The following is a 23,560-nucleotide window of genomic DNA, read 5'->3' as shown; positions in this document are numbered from 1 at the left end:
AGTGAACGTCATATCCTCTGTGGCAGAAAAGAAAGTTCCACTTCTCCATGCAGTATTATTGTCGTTTATTATGAACACCTCAGTGTGAGGCCTGGAGTGCCTCCCTCAGTGTATTGAGCAGGTTGGATCCCCCCCCATACAGCGACATTGGCTCACTGCTCTCAGAGTTGCAGCTTTGTTTTGGTTTGTCCCCCGTGCAGGTTTCAGAACCGCCCACCCCTCCTCCCCGGCTTTTGGTACGGCCCCTCTCTCAGCGGCGGACGCGCATGCGCACAGAGCCAAGCACTTGCTAACGGAGTCATTCTAGCAGGGCTATACCCTGGCAGAAATGGCGGCGAGTCAGACAGCGGCGGTAGCCGTTGTGGGGTTCCCCGGTGGACAGGGAGGAGGTGGTCCCGGCCCGGGAGGGGCGCTGCCTGGTGCGGGGGTATTGCTGGGCACGGCGGGTGGTATGTTCCCGGGGGTAGTATCAGGGGTGCCCAGCTTCCCCCATGGACCGCACTGGAGTACGGGCACCATTCACCAGAACACGGCGAGGAGCCTGGACCGGGCCCTGGAGGAGGCGCTCTACTCCGGCATCCTCAACCTGAGCGGGAGGAAGCTGAGGGACTTCCCGGGCAGCGGCTACGATCTGACGGACACCACACAAGCAGGTGCGGCCATTGTCAGTCACCCCCCGACCGATCCCACCACACCATTGTCCTACACCGACCCTCCATCATACCTCCCATCATCACTCCCATCATCCTTCTGTCATCCCTCCATCATAACTCCCATCATCCTTCTGTCATCCCTCCATCATACCTCCCATCATCCTTCTGTCATCTCTCCATCATAACTCCCACCATCCTTCTGTCATCTCTCCATCATAACTCCCACCATCCTTCTGTCATCTCTCCATCATACCTTCCATCATCCTTCTGTCATCCCTCCATCATAACTCCCATCATCCTTCTGTCATCACTCTATCATACCTTCCATCATCCTTCTGTCATCACTCCATCATACCTTCCATCATCCTTCTGTCATCCCTCCATCATAACTCCCATCATCCTTCTGTCATCCCTCTATCATACCTCCCATCATCCTTCTGTCATCCCTCCATCATCCTTCTGTCATACCTCCATCATCCTTCTGTCATACCTCCATCATCCTTCTGTCATACCTCCATCATCCTTCTGTCATCCCTCCATCATCCTTCTGTCATACCTCCATCATCCTTCTGTCATCCCTCCATCATCCTTCTGTCATCCCTCCATCATCCTTCTGTCATCCCTCCATCATCCTTCTGTCATCCCTCCATCATACCTCCCATCATCCTTCTGTCATCCCTCCATCATCCTTCTGTCATCCCTCCATCATCCTTCTGTCATCCCTCCATCATCCTTCTGTCATCCCTCCATCATCCTTCTGTCATCCCTCCATCATCCTTCTGTCATCCCTCCATCATCCTTCTGTCATCTCTCCATCATAACTCCCATCATCCTTCTGTTATACCTCCATCATAACTCCCATCATCCTTCTGTCATCCCTCCATCATAACTCCCATCATCCTTCTGTCATCCCTCCATCATAACTCCCATCATCCTTCTGTCATCCCTCCATCATAACTCCCATCATCCTTCTGTCATCTCTCCATCATAACTCCCATCATCCTTCTGTCATTCCTCCATCATACCTCCCATCATCCTTCTGTCATTCCTCCATCATACCTCCCATCATCCTTCTGTCATTCCTCCATCATACCTCCCATCATCCTTCTGTCATCCCTCCATCATCCTTCTGTCATCCCTCCATCATCCTTCTGTCATCCCTCCATCATAACTTCTATCATCCTTCTGTCATCTCTCCATCATCCTTCTGTCATATCTCCATCATAACTCCCATCATCCTTCTGTCATCCCTCCATCATAACTCCCATCATCCTTCTGTCATCCCTCCATCATAACTCCCATCATCCTTCTGTCATCCCTCCATCATCCTTCTGTCATACCTCCATCATACCTCCCATCATCCTTCTGTCATCCCTCCATCATAACTTATATCATCCTTCTGTCATCTCTCCATCATAACTCCCACCATCCTTCTGTCATCTCTCCATCATAACTCCCACCATCCTTCTGTCATCTCTCCATCATAACTCCCACCATCCTTCTTTCATCTCTCCATCATAACTCCCATCATCCTTCTGTCATCCCTCCATCATAACTTCTATCATCCTTCTGTCATCTCTCCATCATACCTCCCATCATCCTTCTGTCATCTCTCCATCATCCTTCTGTCATCTCTCCATCATCCTTCTGTCATCTCTCCATCATCCTTCTGTCATCTCTCCATCATCCTTCTGTCATCTCTCCATCATCCTTCTGTCATCTCTCCATCATCCTTCTGTCATCTCTCCATCATCCTTCTGTCATCTCTCCATCATCCTTCTGTCATCTCTCCATCATCCTTCTGTCATCTCTCCATCATCCTTCTGTCATCTCTCCATCATCCTTCTGTCATCTCTCCATCATCCTTCTGTCATCTCTCCATCATCCTTCTGTCATCTCTCCATCATCCTTCTGTCATATCTCCATCATAACTCCCATCATCCTTCTGTCATCCCTCCATCATAACTCCCATCATCCTTCTGTCATCCCTCCATCATCCTTCTGTCATCCCTCCATCATCCTTCTGTCATCCCTCCATCATCCTTCTGTCATCCCTCCATCATCCTTCTGTCATCCCTTCATCATAACTCCCACCATCCTTCTGTCATCCCTCCATCATCCTTCTGTCATCCCTCCATCATAACTCCCATCATCCTTCTGTCATCCCTCCATCATAACTCCCATCATCTTCAATCATACATCCAAAATGCTTCTGTCACCCCTCCGCCGTCACCCTTCTGCATCCTTCCAACCTTTCCTCCAGCATCCCTCCAACCACTTTCTAACCTTTTTTTCAACTAACCCCAGCACCCCTCTAACATCTCTCTATCATCCCTCCAACCTCCCTCCAGCAAACCTGTAAAATCTCCCCAACATCCCTCCCACCTTACTTGGACATCTTCCCAACTATTCCTCCAACACTTTTTCAGTCTGTTCTCCAGCATCACACCAACTTGTAACCAAGACTTCTCGTCTGCTCAGCCTAGCAGGGGTGGGCCTGGACCTTTACAGAGGCGTAGGGTTAGGATCTCTGGGACATCTCCTCCAAGCTCTGTGTTTCGTGTCCTCTCTACTAGTCCACAGATCTGTATAATTTCATAGCTCCTTATTACATTTAGGACTTTAGGGCCCTTGCACACTGCGGTGTCCAGGTATTGTATATGAATTTCAGTGTTCTGGTACACCCAAGAAGCACAGGTGTTGCTGCACCAAGTAGTACTTGGGTTTAGGGCCCTGTGAGCTCAGGGACAAATGCCCACTCAGTACAGCTTTCAGCTCTGTCCAGCCAAAGCCTGCTGTAGACTTTGACAGGGGGGCTAAAATGCCGGGATGCACACACAGCAGCTAGACTCCCCCCCTGTGCAAGGGGCCTAAAGCAAACCTGTCACATAGTCTATAAAGGTAAACGACCCCCATTGTGCTGCAGACACAGTCCAGTGATATACATCCAACTGTTGTGATATTTATTTGCCAGTAGAATGTACTAACAAGGCCCCATTAAAAACCTGAACATTGATGCAGAGGGCACTCTTCTTGGCTTGCCACAACGCAGTGCTCTGTGAGAATAAAGTCCCAGTCAGGTCCCATTCACACTGTTGCGCTGTTAGTGCATTATGCCGCACATTGACATGCATATTAACTGGCTACCTAAGGCACCAAATGTTTTTGTAAAGTCGGAAGATTATTTTTTTTATCTTGCATTAAGATAAAAAGCTTTCTATGTGCATCAGCCCCCCTAACACTTAGCTGAGGCCCCTCTCTGTCCAGCGATATTCCTTCCTGATTGGCTGAGACACAGCAGCCGTGCCATTGGCTCCCACTGCTGTCAAAGTCAGTTAGTCAGTCAGGGGAAAGAGGGGGTGGGGTCAGGTTGGGACCCCCCGTCTGAATAGACACAGGGAGCTGTGATTCGGCTTGGGTGCCCCCATAGCAAACTGCTTGCTGTGGGGGCACTCAACAGGAGAGAGGGGGTCAGAAGCATAGAACAGGGACCCCAGAAGAGGAGGATCCGGGCTGCTCTGTGAAAATCCACTGCAACAGAGCAGGTAAGTATAACTTTAAGCCTTGCACCCCAGTGCATGGTAGTGTGTTACTGTGCATTGCGCTAAATCGCATTTTCATTGGCAAGGTGTGTGCCATTCAGAATGATGCACAATGGTGTGAATGAGGCCTCAGACCTGTTTATTTTATTTATTTTAAATCTGTTTATTAAGGTAATAAACACAAACCAAAACAACAAACAAACAACACTGTGTTGTGATTGATTCTTTTGGAGGTGTTTTGGGTTAATGTGTTGTGGTGTCATTAACAATAAGGGGCATGGCAACATGCTAACACTCGGGAGAGGTCTGACTAGGCAATAGGCTCCAATTAGTGCTGTCACTTTAAGGTATTCTTATAGCCCTGATGGGCAGCTTGTTGCCCTTTGGTACTTGTATGGCATGCAGACCCCAGCAATTGATAGTGATTTGTAAAAGATCTGTAATGGCAGTGATTTGTTGCATGTGGTTAATCTCTATCATCTACAACATGTATGCCTACAGTCTTCTCTAGAATTTCACACTCTGAATATTATGTGTGGCCCCTGGGTGATGTACAAGGTTCCAGGAAAGGTCTGTTGTATCTTATAAATTTGGCCTAGACCAGGGGGTCTCCAAACTATGGCCATCCAGTTGTTCAGGGACTACAATTCCCATCATGCTTAGTCATGTCTGTGAATGTCAGAGTTTTACAATGCCTCATGGGATGTGTAGTTCCACAGCAGCTGGAGGGAGGGCCATAGTTTGGAGATCCCTGGCCTAAACTAGGTGTTTTCCACTTTCAGATGGTGGATCTGCATGGTGTCTTTGGTGGTGTAGACCAAACTGAGATGAACATATTGATAATTAGATTGGGCACTGGAGAGCGCTGGGGGGGTGGTTATGTTTTTTTTTTTTTTTTTTTTTTTTTATAAGGTTTGTTTCCAGTCTCCTATTGTGTGAAAACTCTAAATCGTTCCTTTTGTTTATCAGAATAGGAAGCAACGCAAATACCCAACCTCTATGCATTACCATATACTTGTCATTATACAGGGGAGCTACTGATGCTGGCTACCCTCCATTACTTGGTGTCCCAAAACGTTACTGGCTTTGTAAGGCTACTTTCACACTGCCAGTACGGGGGCGACTTACCATCGTTTTTGCGGCGCTTTTAACCCCCGCTAGCAGGCACAATGGGTTAAAACTGGCCGCTGCAGCAGTGCTTTGCTGGCGGATCAGCGGAACTGCCCATTGATTTCAATGGTCAGGAGCGGTGTATACACCGCTCCTACAGCACCTCAAAGATGTGGCTTGCAGGACTTTTTTTTTTACCGTCCTGTCAGCGCACCGCTCCAGTGTAAATGCCCTGGAGTGTGAGGGGCGGCTCTTTCAGGGCACTTTGCAGGCTCTATTTTTAGCGCTATAGCGCCTGCAAAGCGCCTCAATGTGAAAGGTCATTGACTTGGTAGTAAGAGTTTACAAGTCAGAAAGCTTTTAGATTTCTGTCCTGATGGCTTCTTTTTATTGTAAAGGATTACAAGTTGTATGGAGAATTTGCAGCTTTAAGTAACAGAAAAGGAGAGCTCTGCTGTGTTGAACTGTTGGGTAGTTTACCTATCTTGGGTGATGTTTTAGGGCTCTTTCACATCACTCTAAAAGCTTCAGTTTAGTGTGCTGGCAGCTATCAATTTTCGCAGTGAGGGGGCAGAGTGATGTGCGTTTTAAGTGCATCACACCGTCCCCCCCCCCCCTTTTATTTTATCAAGTTCTATTTGAAGTGCACTAAGTGACATTTCATTCATGTCTCTGCACAGTAGTGCAATGTGCTGTGCAGTTGTGCAGTGCCATTCAGCGCTTACCTGTGCGCTGCCATAAGATGCTACATGTCTGTGTTTTACCACATTGCAGTGTCAATGGGGCCCTTGGAAAACAATTGTTTTCTATGTGCCCGGGCGGTGTGGAAAAACACCAGTCACTGCAATATGTGGGAATGAGTTCTTAAAGCGGCTCCATCAGTTCTTTCACATCACTAGTACTTCACTTCTAAAGCTGGCCAATGGCCATACACAGAGCAACTTTTTCCCTATGAACAAGTCGCTGTACCACGTGTCAGGGAAGGAGCCATGTGACGCCAGCCTGCCGACAGGAGGCAAGTGGCCATTTTAAAACTTTCCACTGGATGGATGTTTCCATGTAAAAGGACATTTCTGCATATGGTGATACCTGCCTGAGAGTGAGAAGTGTGATGTAGTTTGATCCTGAGGTCTGTTAATGTTCTCATGGAGTGATTACACCCAGTGGTCTGGGAAGGCTTGTGCTGACCTACCTTTATGGGGGTCTCCAGATGAGGCAGCTTGAGTACAGAAGTGATTACTATCTGGCACTGCATTATAAGGGAGCACACGTGTGTGTGTATATAGAACACAGTGAAACAGAAAAATATATCGGGAGTGGACTGATTTGGCAAGGAACTGCACAGAGGTGTACTTTTTTTTTTTTATATATATATATATATATATATATATATATATATATATATATATATATATATATATATATATATATACACCTTTTTGTAAATTGATACACTTTAAAATTAAAATATATTTTTGTATATGCTGATGTATAGATTTGCAATATATTGATTATAGATATACAGTAAAACTTTGGTTTGAGATTAACTTGGTTGGAGAGCGTTTTGAAATAAATTTTGCCTTAATATACAAGCGATTGTCTCGATATAAGAGTAGCATCATGTCACAACTAAGTATAAGACCTCATTCACACTTGGCGGACTCCGTTGCTATGTAGTCCGCCTGCTCCTGTCGGCTCAGCGGGAGATCAGTCCGCAGATCTCTGCTGAGCTGATGGATTACAAGCTCCTCTCTGCTCACTGAGCGGGGAGGGGCTTGTCGGGCACCGCTGTGTCCTATGGAGTGATCTGATGAAAACGGACAGCATGTCTGTTTTCATCAGATCTTATCCGATCCGCACGTGGACCCCATACCTCTGTTTTTAATGGGTCGGATCAGGTCGGATGTCAGTGGACATGTCTCCGCTGACATCCGACGCTCCATAGCGATGCATGGAGCGGCCGTTCAGGTCCGTGACAGACGGACCCGAACGGCCCTAAGTGTGAATGAGGCCTAAAATAGAAGAGAGGCGCCTCCTAAGTGTAGCAATATGATTACATTTAATGAAGGTACAACATTTAGAAACTCACATGGTTGATGATTAAAACAGACACATCTAAGTATGCAGGCACCCGGGGTAAAGGTGTCCTCATAGACCATCCTCCTCACCGCCATTGTGGACACCTTTACCCCGGATGCCTGCATACTTAAATGTGTGTCTTTTAATCATCAACCATGTGAGTTGCTAAATGTTGTACCTTCATTAAATGTAATCATATTGCTGCACTTAGAGGCGCCTCTCTTCTCTTTTATACTCTGTAGCTCCTGCTGGATTTTGCTTCTAATCCCCTTGTGGAGGCTTCCATTTGTGGATGGACATGTTATGGTTAAACAACATATCACGTTGCTATAATCTTTTTATATGGACTATAAACTGAAGGACCTATGAATAAATGGTTGTGGAACGAATAATTGGAGTTTCCATTATTTCTTACGGGGAAATTTGCTTTGATACACAAGTGCTTTGGATCACAAGCATGCTTCCGGAACAAATTATGCTCGCAATCCAAGGTTTTACTGTATAAATATTTGTTTGGCTGCGCCACACTTTTTTTTTTTTTGTTTAACCACTTCCATACCGGGCCTATTCTGGCACTCCTCTCCTACATGCAAACATTAGCAGACACCCTAGGAAATAAAATGGCGGTCGCTGCAACTTTTCATCTCACACAGTATTTGCGCAACAATTTTTCAAGCGCTTTATTTGGTGGGGAAAAAAAACAGTTTCATGATTTAAATAATAACCCAATTTTTTTTGTATAATGTCAAAGATGATGTTATGTCGAGTAAATAAATATCCAACATGTCACGCTTTAAAAGTGCGCACACTCTTGTAAACATCCCTTGTAACAGGAATCGTTTGTGACAGGTCCTCTTTATGGAGAGATGCGGGGTGAGTAAGACCCCACATTTCTCCTCTAGGCTGGAAAGCATGAGATTGGGGGGAAAAAAATCATGATCTCATGCTTACCAGCCATGATTGCGGCTTTGTTTACAACCGCGGCCCGGACATGACATCATAACGTTGCTCCTGGGCCTCCAACGATCATAAAGATGACTGGGGACCATCTGGTCATTGGAAATCTCTGTGGACTTGTATTGCCATTCAATTGTATTGGAGGCTGTATGTGGTAAGCCAGGTGCAGGAAAGTGTTGGGGGTTTTGTACACAGGACCTGCTAAGTGTGTATGGGGCTGTAGTAGTGAAGAGTCGTTATTCCAATGCTACTGTGCATTTGACTCAACAGCCATCTTTTTTAAGATTATTCTGTTCTGTGTATGCTGGTTATTTTACACATCAGTGTTGGCTTTGTTATTATTGTAGTTGGTTTAGTATATGATCAGACATGAAGAGAGTACTAAGACTTGTCATGATTAATATTCTCCCTTTACTAGTCAATCCTTGTATAGTGACCTAATGGTTCCTTGTTGGCTCAGGAATCTAATAATTAGTCTATGATTTTTTAATGCACATGTAGGTCTCTTTCTACTCCCAAGGTACCTCTGCTTCCACAGGCATTCTGCTTATTCAAGGAATTCCCCTCCTCCTTCTCCCACTCAGGGAATTCATTTGTTTCTAGTATTCTCTCTTCAGTCTAGATATGTTATATTGTTTAGTTCTGCCACCCTTGAATGTACTGTACATACTTTAAAGGGGTTGTAAAGGAAAACAAAATTTCCCCCCTAAATGGCCTCCTTTACCTTAGTGCAGTCCTCCTTCACTTACCTCATCCTTCCATTTTGCTTTTAAATGTCCTTATTTCTTCTGAGAAATTCTCACTTCCTGTTCTTCTGTCTGTAACTCCACACAGTAATGCAAGGCTTTATCCCTGGTGTGGAGAAAGCCTCTTGAGCGGGCGCGCAGGAGGGTCAGGACGCCCACTAACACACAGCTCCTTTCTCTATCTGCAAAAAGACATTTAAAAGCAAAATGGAAGGATGAGGTAAGTGAAGGAGGACTGCACTAAGGTAAAGGAAGCTATTTAGGGAAAACAATTTTTTCCTTTACAAGCCCTTTAACCACTTGACACCCGCCCGCCGTCAAATGACGGCGGGCGGAATGCTCTATTGTTCTGACAGGACGTCATATGACGTCCTGTCATTTTAAAGCCTCTAGGGCGCGCACGCCGCCGGTGGCGCATGCGCGCCCGTCGCGTCACTGGGAACACAGTGCCCGGCGGCCGTGATGGCCGCCGGGCACCCGCGATTGGCCAGTAACTGAGCAGGGACGTGGAGCTCTGTGTGCAAACACAGAGCTCCACGTCCTGTCAGGGAGAGAGGGGACCGATCTGTGTCTCTTGTACATAGGGACACAGATCGGTCACCTCCCCCAGTCACCCCCCTCCCCCTACAGTTAGAACACACCCAGGATACACATTTAACCCCTTCCCCGCCCCCTAGTGGTTAACCCCCTCCCTGCCAGTCACATTTATACAGTAATCAATGCATATTTATAGTACTGTTCACTGTATAAATGTGAATGGTCCCAAAAATTTGTCAAAATTTTCCGATGTGTCCGCTATAATGTCGCGGTCCCGAAAAAAAACCGCAGATCGCCGCCATTCCTAGTAAAAAAAAAAAAATCATTATGTCCCCTATTTTGTAGGCAATATAACTTTTGCGCAAACCAGGTTATTGCAAAAAAAAATTATTAACCAAAAATATGTACAATAATACGTATCGGCCTAAACTGAGAAAAAAAATATATATTTTTAAAAAAAATTGGATATTTATTACAGCAAAAAGTAAAAAATATTGTTATTTTTTTTCAAAATTGACACTCTTTTTTTTTTTTTTGTTTATAGCCCAAAAAATAAAAACCGCACAGGCGATCAAATACCACCAGGTACCAAGAAAGCTCTATTTGTGGGGAAAAAAAGGACGTCAAATTTGTTTGGGAGCCACGTCGCACGACCGCGCAATTGTCAGTTAAAGCGACGCAGTGTCGGAAGCTAAAATCTCGTCTGGGCAGGAAGGGGGTGTATGTGCACTGTAGGCAAGTGGTTAAAGATGCCATAGCCACTTCCTGCTGGTTGCTTGTTGGGAAAGCATAAACCTATTTCTTGCCAAATGGCATTGACCTTGTTTTGTGCCCGTTACTCATATTCAGTCAAGCTCTCTAGCTGGAGAATTGCTTATCTGTGTTTAGTGTGCATGGTGCTTTTTAGAATCTCTGTTGGTGAATACATTTAGGTGGTCTGCCCTTGGAGCACCCTTATGTTATTGTAAGGTAATTGTCTTGAGCTTGCTATGGGGACGAGAACATCTACAAGGATAATTGCTCCAATATTTGCCGTCATATTTTTTCATGTATTTTTATTTCATTTGCAGTGTGTGTGCAAGTACTGTGTGCCATTATATTTCTATAATTGCATATTTCCCTGTCTTGTCTCAAGGAAGTAGTCTGCTTAGCCATATTACAATCTACTTAACGCAAAACTAAATCTGCTTATTTAACCACTTCCATACCGCGTCATTGTGAAATGACGGAGGCAGGAACCCCTCCTCGATCCGGGTGAACGTCATATGACGTCCTGTGTTTCCCGGCGATCTAGGGTGCGCCCGCGGCAACGCTCGTAAAACGTTGCGGGTGCCCGCGTTTGCCGCCGGGCGCCCGCGACTGTCGGTAATTACAGCAGGAGTGTGGATCTGTGTGTGTAAACACACAGATCCACCTCCTGTCAGCGGTGAGGAGACCAATGTGTGTTCCCAGTACAGAGGAACACACATCGGTCTCCTCCCCTTGAGAGTCCCCTCCCCCCTACAGTTAGAACACGCCTTAGGGAACATATTAACCCCTTCAACGCCCCCTAGTGGTTAACCCCTTCCCTGCCAGTCACATTTACACAGTAATCGATGCATATTTATAGCATTAATCGCTGTATAAATGTGAATGGTCCCAAAAACGTGTCAAAAGTGTCCGATGTGTTCGCCGCAATGTCACGGTCACAGTAAAAAATCGTAAATCGCCGCCAATACTAGTAAAATAAAAATAAAAATGCCATAAATCTCTATCACCTATTTTGTAGACGCTATAACTTTTGCGCAAACCAATCAATATATGATTATTGCGATTTTTTTTTTTTTTTTTTTTTGTTTACCAAAAATATGTAGAAGAATACGTATCGGCCTAAACTGAGGAAAAAAAAAATGTTTAAAAAAAAAAAAAAAAAAATTGTGATATTTATTAAATAAAAAAGTAAAAAATATTTTTAAATTTTTTAAATTGTCGCTCTTCTTTTGTTTATAGCGCAAAAACTAAAAACCGCAGAGATGATCAAATACCACCAAAAGAAAGCTCTATTTGTGGGGGGAAAAAAACATAAAGATTGTCATTCAAAGTGCAACAGCGCTGAAAACTAAAAATTGGTCTGGGCAGGAAGGGGGTGAAAATGCCCTGTGTGGAAGGGGTTAAAGTGGAGCTTCACCCTAATAACATTTTTCTCAGAACAACTTCTTTAGACTTCTAACATGTACAGTCCGCAGGCGCCGTATAGAGCCGAGTAGCAGATCTGCATGTTCGGCTTCTTTCGGAAACGCAGTGACTCGGACGCGCCTACGCATTACGGGGGGCGGGGCCTTATCCGCCGGGGGGAGCTTTTGCTGAAAAGACGTCAATCATCTGGGCGACCTCCCAGATGACATGCCTCCTCAGCTTGGAAACGCCTACTCCCGCGGGGAGAAGTCCCCAGAAGCCGGAATGAAAAGATAGATTATAAGGTATGTACAGCGTAAAAAAATAAAAAAAGTTGCGGACTGTACATGTTAGAAGTCTAAAGAAGTTGTTCTGAGAAAAATGTTATTTGGGTGAACCTCCGCTTTAAGTTTTCTCAAAAACAGAAGTGAAAGTAAAGGCAATAAAATGTGAACAGACAGTTTATTGCAGAAGAGACATGTAATAACTAGATACAGTAAAACCTTGGTTTCAGAGCATTTTGCAAGACAAGAAAAAAGTTTTAATAAATTTTGCCTTGATATACAAGCGATGTCTTGATATAAGAGTAGCGTCATGTCACAACTGTGTATAAAAAAAGAAGAGAGGAGCCTCTAAGTGTAGCAATATGATTACATTTAATGAAGGTACAACATTTAGCAACGTATTGCTACACCTAGAGGTGCCTCTCTTCTCTTTTATACCCTGTAAAAACAATGCTTTGGATTACAAGCATGTTTCTGGAACAAATTCTGCTCGCAAACCAAGGTTTTACTGTACCGAGCTTGTTTACCATCCTCTGTGGAATGTACACCGTGCTAGTGTGCAGGGATGAATATCTACCATGCATGCACAGTAGTGACATCATCCAGCACCAGCCAATCAAGATGGCCCGAAGACCAGCGCCTGGAAGGGTTCAGTTCTGCTTTAAAGCGGGAGTTCACCCAATTCGTTTTTTTTTTCTCTTTTCCCCTTAGATGGATGCTCGTTTTGTCTAGGGGAATCGGCTATTTGTTTTAAAATATGATCCGTACTTACCCGTTTTCGAGATGCATCGTCTCCGTCGCTTCCGGGTATGGGTCTTCGGGATCGGGCGTTCCTTCTTGATTGACAGTCTTCCGAGAGGCTTCCGACGGTCGCATCCATCGCGTCACTCGTAGCCGAAAGAAGCCGAACGTCGGTGCGGCTCTATACTGCGCCTGCGCACCGACGTTAGGCTTCTTTCGGAAAATCGCGACGCGATGGATGCGACCGTCGGAAGCCTCTCGGAAGACTGTCAATCAAGAAGGAACGCCCAGTCCCGCAGCCCATACCCGGAAGCGGCGGAGAAGATGCATCTCGTAAACGGTAAGTACATGATGTACGTCATTTCCTGCAGTGCCTCTGCTCCTGGGAGATGTGTCATTATTCTCAGGAGTCTGTGGGCATCGGCCGCATGATTACATGGTGTTATTTCCAAACAGGAAATGACGCAATGCAAGGCGGATTCAAGCACCACTTCCTCCGACACCACCCGTTGTGATGACAACCAGATACAATCCCTGTGTTACACCCTTTGTGTAATGCGCATGCTTCAGATTGGGAGGTACATTCATGTCAGATCTCAACATGAATACCAACATGTAACGTGATATACTGAAACTGAGCATGATCCCCTCCCTTTAGAGACTGGGCCACGGGGCAGTATTACAACATAATGACCCCAAACACACCTCCAAGACGACCACTGCCTTGCTAAAGAAGCTGAGGGTTAAGGTGATGGACAGGCCAAGCATGTCTTTAGACCTAAACCCTATTGAGCATCTGTGGGGCATCCTCAAACGGAAGGTGGAGGAGCGCAAGGTCTCTAACATCCACCAGCTCTGTGATGGCATCATGGAGGAGTGGAAGAGGACTCCAGTGGCAACCTGGGAAGCTCTGGTGAACTCCATGCCCAAGAGGGTTTGGCAGTGCTGTAAAATAATGGCGGCCACACAAAGTAATTGACACTTTGGGTCTAATTTGGACATTTTCACTTAGGGGTGTACTCACTGTTGTTGTCAGCCATTTAGACATTAATGGCTGTGTGTTGAGTTATTTTAAGGGGACAGCAAATGTACACTGTTATACAAGCTGTACACTCACTACTTTACATTGCAGCAAAGGGTAATTTAGTCAGCTTTGTCACATGAAAAGTTATGTAAATGTGTGTATGTGTGTGTGTATATAATTTTATATATATATATATATATATATATATATATATATATATATATATATATATATATATATATATATATATATATATATATATATATATATATATATATATATATACCTTTTTGTTCACCTTTAAGGATTTTGTGCCTACTTCATAGATAGACATGAGTCTGCATGTTTTTTGCCACTAAACTCTTATGCCCCGTACACACCATCACTTTATGTGATGAAAAAAAACGACACTTTCTGTGAAGTAAAAAATGACGTTTTTGAAACTTCAATTTTCAAAGACGAAGTTGCCTACACACCATCGTTTTTCTCACAATGTTCTAGCAAAGTGAGGTTACGTTCCACCACGTTTTTCCATTGAAGCTTGCTTCATAAGTAGCTTCTGGGCATGCGTGGATGAAAAAACGTCTTAGAAAACGACGTTTTTTGCTACACACGGTCAATTTCTGTGAAGTAAAAAGTGCACTTTTGAAAAACGACACATAAAATTGAAGCATGCTTCAATTTTTTTTGGTCGTTTTTTACAAGACATAAAACGACGTTTTCCCCCACACACAGTCAATTAAAGTGACGTTTTTAAAAACGTCATTTTTTTTCATCACATAAAGTGATGGTGTGTACGCGGCATTAGCCTAGCCTTTGCTGCTCACATATAGCGTGTAGACAAGGAGGTATGTTGGATATTCAGTCATCTACCCCTTTCTAGCATGTGTTGGTTGTATGATAGAACAAGGGGTTAATTTATTTTGTTGTCCTACCTTGTATATGCAAAGGAATGACAGTTTTATCTACTGCTCCAGAACTTGACAAATGATGATCTGATAGTATGTTCTGTGTACTTGAGCCCCTAATTTCACACAGCGCTGTCCTGTGCAGCTCAACATGCTGGCTGCACCATTGTTCTTTTTCATTTTATTGGATCGCTGACTATGAATGAATTGCTGGTGATCCAGAGGAGAAAAAAAAAATATATAATTAAAAAAACAGAGAAGCTAGTAATAAATAGTGTGTGCCAAGCTTAAATTTTGTAAGTGTTGTGGCTTGAAGCATTTCATTGTGTTTACTGACTGTATCCCATTTCTAAATGTATTGTTTTGAAAATGGCTATAATAGAACAATCCAAACGTGGGATTCTTATGGCCAACAGTTCTTATTTTGATTTAATGTTAAAGATTTGATGCTCGTTAAATCCCAGATTTTTTTTTTTTTTTTAATCATGTTAATTATATATGCAGAAACAAGGCTGAGTGTCTATAATGGGTGGTTGCAGAATGAGCGATCATTATCCATCCCCCTTTTTACAATCTTTTTCATGTTAGCTGGCCTATGAGAGGTGCTTTTGTAGCTTGAGGCATGGGCTTATTTATGGTCTTTGTGATGTCTCGCTGTGGAATTTGAATGAGATGAAATTTCTAGCACTGAACATTGTGATTTTTAGTTTGTGTGTCAGATGAGTCAGGTATTTTTTTTAAAATATTGTCTTTTTTTTGTATGTATGTATGTATGTATGTGTATATATAAATACATTTTTCTGCCCTTTTTCACTTCATGAGTGTAGAAAGCATTGTTGTAAAAATCTTATTTACAAAATGAGCTGTTAAGAGTCGGTTCACACTGGGGCAACACGACTTTCAGCACGACTTTGGGAGGCAACTTGAACACGACTTGAGTGTGAATCACAACGCGACTTAGCCCCCGTTCACACCTAGGCGTATATACGCCTGTAGTGCGACGCCGCTGCAGCACCGAGACGCTGGAGGGATGATTTAACATGCACCTCTATGGAGATGGTTCACATCTCCACCCCGAACGCCTGCCGCCTGAAAAAAAGTTCCGGACCTTTTTTTCAGGCGGCTTTCGGCGTTCGGCATAGGAGATGTGAACCATCTCCATAGAGTGGTGAAGGCTGCATTCACAATCACGGCGTTTTGTCGCCGCAAATCACAGTACAAAACGCCGCTATTTGTCGCAGCAATTCGTGGGACAAAACGCCGCGATTTTGTACGCCGAGGTGTGAATGCAGCCTTACAACACGACTTGAAGTCGCCTCCAGGAGGGGGAACTCGATGCCAAATTTTAAATAAAAAACCGGCATGGGTTACCCCCCAGGAGCATACCAGGCCCTTAGATCTTGTATAGATTTCAAGGGGCACCCCCTACGCCGGAAAAACGGCGTGGGGGTCCCCCTCCAAATCCATACCAGACCCTTATCCGAGCATGCAGACCAGCCGGTCAGGAAAAGGGGTGGGGACGGCCGAGCGCCCCCCCCCCCCACCTGAACCGTACCAGGTGGCATGCCCTCAACATGGGGGGTGCTTTGGGGCAGGGGGGCGCCCTGTGGTCCCCCCCCACCCCAAAGCACCTTGTCCCCATGTTCCCGACAACCCTGGTCGTTGGTTGTCGGGGTGTGCGGGCGGGGGGCTCATCTGAATTTGCGTTCAAAGTGCAGTTTTTTGGCGGGAAAAAACACAAAAAAACACAACGCTCAAAACCGCTGGTGCCAGCTTCCCGCAATTCTACCGCAATTCATCAGGTGACAATCGCGGCGAGATCTGGGGGCCGTTGGAATTGATAGGGATATTATGAGGGCATCCCACGATTTGCTGTTTGTGGTCTGGGACGCCTAGATGTGAATGCAGCCTTAGGGAGATTCTCCATTTGTCCTGTTTACCATTTATCATAGAAAGTTAAATTAAAAGAAAATCTAAAAATTTGGGGTTGTGGGACAGAAAGTGAAGGGCAATCTCTGAAATGTAACTCAGATGGCAAAAAAATAATAAAAGATCTGACCGGGGTTATAACCCTCCCTTGCTCTATCCAAAATGAAAAAAAATAAGTATTGCGTATAGTTTTTTAGTTTAACTATTAACTCTTTACTATTGTAGTATATGCAGTTAGTGTTTTATAAACTAGATCTATTTGTCAAAAAGTGTGACGACATCAGCCCACCTCTGCCGTTTAAAGGAAGCTTTGTATTTGTTCACGGAGCAGCTCAGACCTATTCTTATTTTGATGCGGGTGTGAAACGGGAAGTCTCTGTCTCACAGCCTAGCGCTGTGAACGGTATGTAGCTGAAACTCTGAATGAAAAGGTTAACTTGGCCTTTAGGCTGCACACTGTGTGGCACAGCAGGTGTGGTCTGGTGCGTCCCCATTCACCATTTCAGGTCCAAATTAGGCATGAAATTCGGACCTGAAACAGAGCCAAAGACGTACAGGACCCTTCTTCTGTGCGCTTTAGGAAATTCGTGAACTGTCTCCATTGAGAGCCGGTCACACCTCTCCTGCTATGCGAATTGGATGCAGAGCAATCCACATCCAATTTGCAGAAATGTGAACCCAGCCTTAAAGCAGAACTTAAGTAATTTTTTCAAATTTCCATCTATTAAATCTTCTGCCCTTGTTGTTTTAACTTTGGGTAGTAAAACTTTTTTTTTTCTGCCAGTAAATACTTTATACAGCCCACTTCCTCTTTCTTGTCTGGTCATTAGGCTAGGCTTATGACATCATGCACAGCTCTTTCTCTCACTCTCCTAACAGTTTGCCAGGAAGGGAGGGGGGATGGGCCAATGAGGGCTGCAGAGCTGGAGGTGTGCCAACAACAGCTTCAGCTGCCCACAGTTAAAATGGATGCAGCCAGACTCGGTGGAGCGAGATTTCTGCAGCATATTTGGCAATTACAGATGACTATGAAAATTGTAGGAACCCATGAGTAAGTCGCGTGCCTGTGACGTAACGCGTAGGGAGGAGCCTGCGATCGAATCCGAGTGCATCGGATCGAGCTGAGGAAACGGCACACTGAGCGGCGTTTTCATGCTTTACTGAAAGCGGGGATTCGTGAGTGCATATGTCAATGCTCTGATTACATTTTTGATCTGTCATCGAATATTGCGCAATGAGGTTTTTCTCTTTTCTTTCATGCAATCCCTGTCTGTGAGTGCCTGTATCATCTGATCACAGCGGTGGAGGGCTGGATTAGAATTCAGATTGAAGAGAGTGATTTTTCCCTGCATGGAATCCTGCTAATCACTGTGCACTAATTAAGGACATATTAGTAATTCACAGTTTATGGAGTGTTCTCCCTGATTAGTTTTCTTTGTACGTTTTATCACCTTTTAAGTTAATATTAGCGCATCTATATTTTATATGTTTCACTGTTTGGATTTGGTATCACTCAAGATAGCAGCTATATTATTTGGTTTTTTATTTCGGTGCACGTGGAATTGATTATTTAATTAGCGCTGTAGTATATTTTTCACATTATATGAAAATTGTAGATTCACACTGAAGGCATCAAAACTATGAATTAACACATGTGGAATTATACATAACTGAAAATATATTTCATATTCTAGGTTCTTCAAAGTAGCCACCTTTTGCAGCAGACACATCTCTAGAACTGGTAAGAGGAGACTGTGTGAATCAGGCCTTCATGGTAGAATATCTGCTAGGAAACCACTGCTAAAGAATGGCAACAAGCAGAAGAGACTATTTTTGGGCTAAAGAACACAAGGAATGGAAATTAGACCAGTGGAAATCTGTGCTTTGGTCTGATGAGTCCAAACTTGAGATCTTTGGTTACAACCCCCGTGTCTTTGTGTGACGCAGAAAAGGTGAACGGATGGACTCTACATGCCTGGTTCCCACCGTGAAGCATGGAGGAGGAGGTGTGATGGTGTGGGGGTTCTTTGCTGGTGACACTGTTGGGGATTTATTCAAAATTGAAGGCATACTGAACCAGCATGGCTACCACAGCATCTTGCAGCGGCATGCTATTCCATCCGGTTTGCGTTTAGTTGGACCATTATTTATTTTTCACCAGGACAATGACCCCAAACACACCTCCAGGCTGTGTAAGGGCTATTTGACCAAGAAGGAGAGTGATGGGGTGCTGCGCCAGGTGACTACCTCTTGAAGCTCATCAAGAGAATGCCAAGAGTGTGCCAAGCAGTAATCAAAGCAAAAGGTGGCTACTTTGAAGAACCTAGAATATAAAATATATTTTCAGTTGTTTCACACTTTTTTGTTATGTATAATTCCACATGTGCTAATTCATAGTTTTGATGCCTTCAGTGTGAATCTACAATTTTCATAGTCATGAAAATAAAGAAAACTCTTTGAATGAGAAGGTGTGTCCAAACTTTTGGTCTGTACTGTGTGATATATATATATATATATATATATAATGTGTGTATGTGTATATGTATATGTGTGTATATGTATATATGTATATGTATATTTTATTAAAGCTGCACGATTCTGGCCAAAATGAGAATCGCAATTTTTTTGCTTAGAACGAAGATCACAATTCTCATGGCATAAAATCTTTTACATTTATACAAAAAATGGGCTAACTTTACTGATTGGGCTGATTTGGGCGTTTTTGAACGTTTGCATTCCCATAGAAACTAATGGAAACGATTGATTCAAGCGTCTAGCGCGACAATGAGCGTTTCTATGGGCGTTGTTGACGCTTTAATCTGTTATGTGAAATAATAGAATATTCACCCAGGAAGAATATAAAAAAAATCTACAAACATAGCAACAAATGATGAAAGAGATGAGCATTTTTCCTATTGGCTAAAATAAACGACAAAGTTCAAAAACGTCGGACAATGCTGTATGCAAACGCGCAAATACGTAAAAAAAAACGACCGAAAATGCTACGCTCAGGTGTGAATGCAGACTTAATGAAGGTACAACATTTAGCAACTTTTAGCAAAACATTTAGCAAAACATTTAAATTTTCTTTTTTATACCCTGTAAAAAAATGGTTTGATATACAAGTGCTTTGGATTACAAGCATGTTTCTGGAACCAATTATGCTCGCAATCCAAGGTTTTACTATATATCTATCATTATATATATATATATATACAGTGAGGAAAATAAGTATTTGAACACCCTGCTATTTTGCAAGTTCTCCCACTTGGAAATCATGGAGGGGTCTGAAATTGTTATCGTAGGTGCATGTCCACTGTGAGAGACATAATAAAAAAAAAAAATCCAGAAATCACAATGTATGATTTTTTTAACTATTTATTTGTATGATACAGCTGCAAATAAGTATTTGAACACCTGAGAAAATCAATGTTAATATTTGGTACAGTAGCCTTTGTTTGCAATTACAGAGGTCAAACGTTTCTTGTAGTTTTTCACCAGGTTTGCACACACTGGAGGAGGGATTTTGGCCCACTCCTCCACACAGATCTTCTCTAGATCAGTCAGGTTTCTGGGCTGTCGCTGAGAAACATGGAGTTTGAGTTCCCACCAAAGATTCTCTATTGGGTTTAGGTCTGGAGACTGGCTAGGCCACGCCAGAACCTTGATATGCTTCTTACAGAGCCACTCCTTGGTTATCCTGGCTGTGTGCTTCGGGTCATTGTCATGTTGGAAGACCCAGCCTCGACCCATCTTCAAAGCTCTAACTGAGGGAAGGAGGTTGTTGCCCAAAATCTCGCAATACATGGCCCCGGTCATCCTCTCCTTAATACAGTGCAGTCGCCCTGTCCCATGTGCAGAAAAACACCCCAAAGCATGATTCTACCACCCCCATGCTTCACAGTAGGGATGGTGTTCTTGGGATGGTACTCATCATTCTTCTTCCTCCAAACACGGTTAGTGGAATTTTGACCAAAAAGTTATATTTTGGTCTCATCTGACCACATGACTTTCTCCCATGACTCCTCTGGATCATCCAAATGGTCATTGGCAAACTTAAGACGGGCCTTGACATGTGCTGGTTTAAGCAGGGGAACCTTCCGTGCCATGCATGATTTCAAACCATGACGTCTTAGTGTATTACCAACAGTAACCTTGGAAACGGTGGTCCCAGCTCTTTTCAGGTCATTGACCAGCTCCTCCCGTGTAGTCCTGGGCTGATTTCTCACCTTTCTTAGGATCATTGAGACCCCACGAGGTGAGATTTTGCATGGAGCCCCAGTCCGAGGGAGATTGACAGTCATGTTTAGCTACCTCCATTTTCTAATGATTGCTCCAACAGTGGACCTTTTTTCACCAAGCTGCTTGGCAATTTCCCCGTAGCCCTTTCCAGCCTTGTGGAGGTGTACAATTTTGTCTCTAGTGTCTTTGGACAGCTCTTTGGTCTTGGCCATGTTAGTAGTTGGATTCTTACTGATTGTATGGGGTGGACAGGTGTCTTTATGCAGCTAATGACCGCAAACAGGTGCATCTAATTTAGGATAATAAATGGAGTGGAGGTGGACATTTTAAAGGCAGACTAACAGGTCTTTGAGGGTCAGAATTCTAGCTGATAGACAGGTGTTCAAATACTTATTTGCAGCTGTATCATACAAATAAATAGTTAAAAAATCATAAATTGTGATTTCTGGATTTTTTTTTTGTTGATTATGTCTCTCACAGTGGACATGCACCTACGATGACAATTTCAGACCCCTCCATGATTTCCAAGTGGGAGAACTTGCAAAATAGCAGGGTGTTCAAATACTTATTTTCCTCACTGTATATATATATATATATATATATATATATATATATATATATATATATATATATATATATATATATATATATATATATATATATATATATATATATATATATATATATATATAAAAAAAATTAGTGTATGTATAGTTATAGCTTGGTATCCTGACCATACAGGGGGAGGAGTTGTAGTTCAAATTGCACGACAAGTCACACCCTATTGTCCACAAAGGAAGCCGTCAAATCCGTGCTCCAACCTCATCAGAGTCCCACTGATTTTGAAACTAGTTCTTGCATTACTTTTTGCACGTTCCAGTACAACTTGCATAGACATCTTTGCATGAAATCACAGATGCCTTCCAAGTAGCACCTGAAGTAGTATTATTATTGTGCTACTTCAAGTAAATGAGCACAATTCCAATGTTATGTTTACCCAGCCTGTTTTTTTTATTGTGTATCCATGTCTAGAAAACAAACGGGTCGCTATTTTTTTGCTTTATGGAGTTTCATGTTTTTGCTTGCCAGTCTCTGATCTGTGCTGATGACGTACATACAACTTTACATCTACTCTCTTATCTTGCCTAAACACTGGAAAAAAATGAAGCTGATTATCAGTTTTGAAAGTCTGTACTGGTTTACTTTAGAAGCTGTCATGCCCACCAGTGTGTATAAGGCAGCAATATACTCTTCATATAACTGCACTGCTGTAAGTTGCAGTACATGCTGGAGAAATCATTAAAGGGGTAGTAAAGGTACAATTTGTTTTCCCTAAATAGCTTCCTTTACCTTAGTGCAGTCCTCATTCACTTACCTCATCCTTCCATTTTGCTTTTAAATGTCCTTATTTCTTCTGAGAAATCCTTTTAAGAACATTTTAAGAAACTGTAGGAAGTGCAGCTGTCCAATCTTTTTCTCCAGTCCTAACTGTAGGGGGGGGTGGAATTGACTTGGGAAAATGACAGATCGCTTTTCATACATTGTATGAACAGATGATCAGGCATTTCTCCCCCTGACAGGACCAAGAGCTGTGTGTTTACACATACAGCTCCCGGTTCTCGCTCTGTAACGAGCGATCGCGGGTGCCCGGCGGTGATCGCGCCTGCCGGGCACGCGCGTCGGGACCAGGGGTGAGCGGGGGGCGCCCCTATTGGCTGATTAGCGAGATGACGTATAGCGATGTGATCTCGCGCAGCCGAGCCGACCTGCTGCTGTATAACTGCGGCGGCTGGTCGGCTAATCGTTTAAAAGTGCAACTCCAGTTTATTTTAAAATAATTAATTGCAGGTGCTTAAATAAAAATAAATCAATTTTTTTGCAGTGCTCCTCCTCTTCTCCTCCAGCACTGTGCTCTGCAAACCCTCTGCTCTCCAGCACTATCCGGCAGGGGGCGGAGCCAGGATGCTGGTGGAGGACTCTAGAAGAGGAGGATACGGGCTGCTCTGTTTCAAAACTACTGAACAGAGCAGGTAAGTAGAACATGCTTGTTTTATTTAAAAAACACAAAGCAAAAAAAAAAAGACTTTCATATTACTTTAAGCTATGTATATTGTTCATTATTAAATGTATTAGGTGTGGGTGGGGAGGGGAGGGGAGCGGGCAGAGCAAATGCAAAAACCTGGAGCTCTGCTTTAAAGAGTTAAAGGATAAGTTCACCTTTGGAACATGTTCCACCCATTTTTAGGGTGGAACATGTAACATGTTGTTGCATCTGTACCTCCCCTTCTGATCCCATACTCATTGTGACAGCAGTCTGGGGATTAGCTCCCTGTACCCACTGTCAATTTAATAACAGCACGTCCGTGTGGGGCTCGGCCCTCAAGGATGCATCATTCATTCAGTTTCCTGTAAATGGATAGACTACAAGTACCCCAAGGCATTGCAGCTGATGGCTTGTAGTTCTCGCTGAATTACGAGGGCATTGGTGAGTGCTCTAGTAGTTCATTGATCTTCCTGCTCTCAAGTAACTGCCTGCCCGTATTGGAAGAGCAGAGAGATATCCGGAGTGTCTTCCGGAGATGGACCTTGGACTCTTCATTTGCTGATCATGGGTGCAATTTTTTGCAGGCTCCTTAGAAAAATAATAAATGCAC

The 23,560-nt window shown here is 43.6% G+C and overlaps 1 protein-coding gene across 2 annotated transcripts in view; it reads left to right on the top strand.

Moving 5' to 3' along the window:
• Positions 1-262: 262 nt before the first annotated feature.
• Positions 263-23,560, top strand: part of LRCH2 (leucine rich repeats and calponin homology domain containing 2) — a 138,045-nt gene continuing 114,747 nt past the window's right edge. For both annotated transcript variants that reach the window (XM_040323668.1, XM_040323666.1), the window contains exon 1: positions 263-653. In XM_040323668.1, coding sequence (XP_040179602.1) covers positions 329-653 — 325 coding nt within the window. In that variant the 5' untranslated portion in view covers positions 263-328. The remainder of the gene's footprint in view (positions 654-23,560) is intronic.

The sequence above is a fragment of the Rana temporaria genome, chromosome 9 (genome assembly GCF_905171775.1).
Source record: "Rana temporaria chromosome 9, aRanTem1.1, whole genome shotgun sequence".
Lineage (NCBI taxonomy): Eukaryota > Metazoa > Chordata > Amphibia > Anura > Ranidae > Rana > Rana temporaria.
This window is presented reverse-complemented; position numbering and strand designations above follow the sequence as displayed.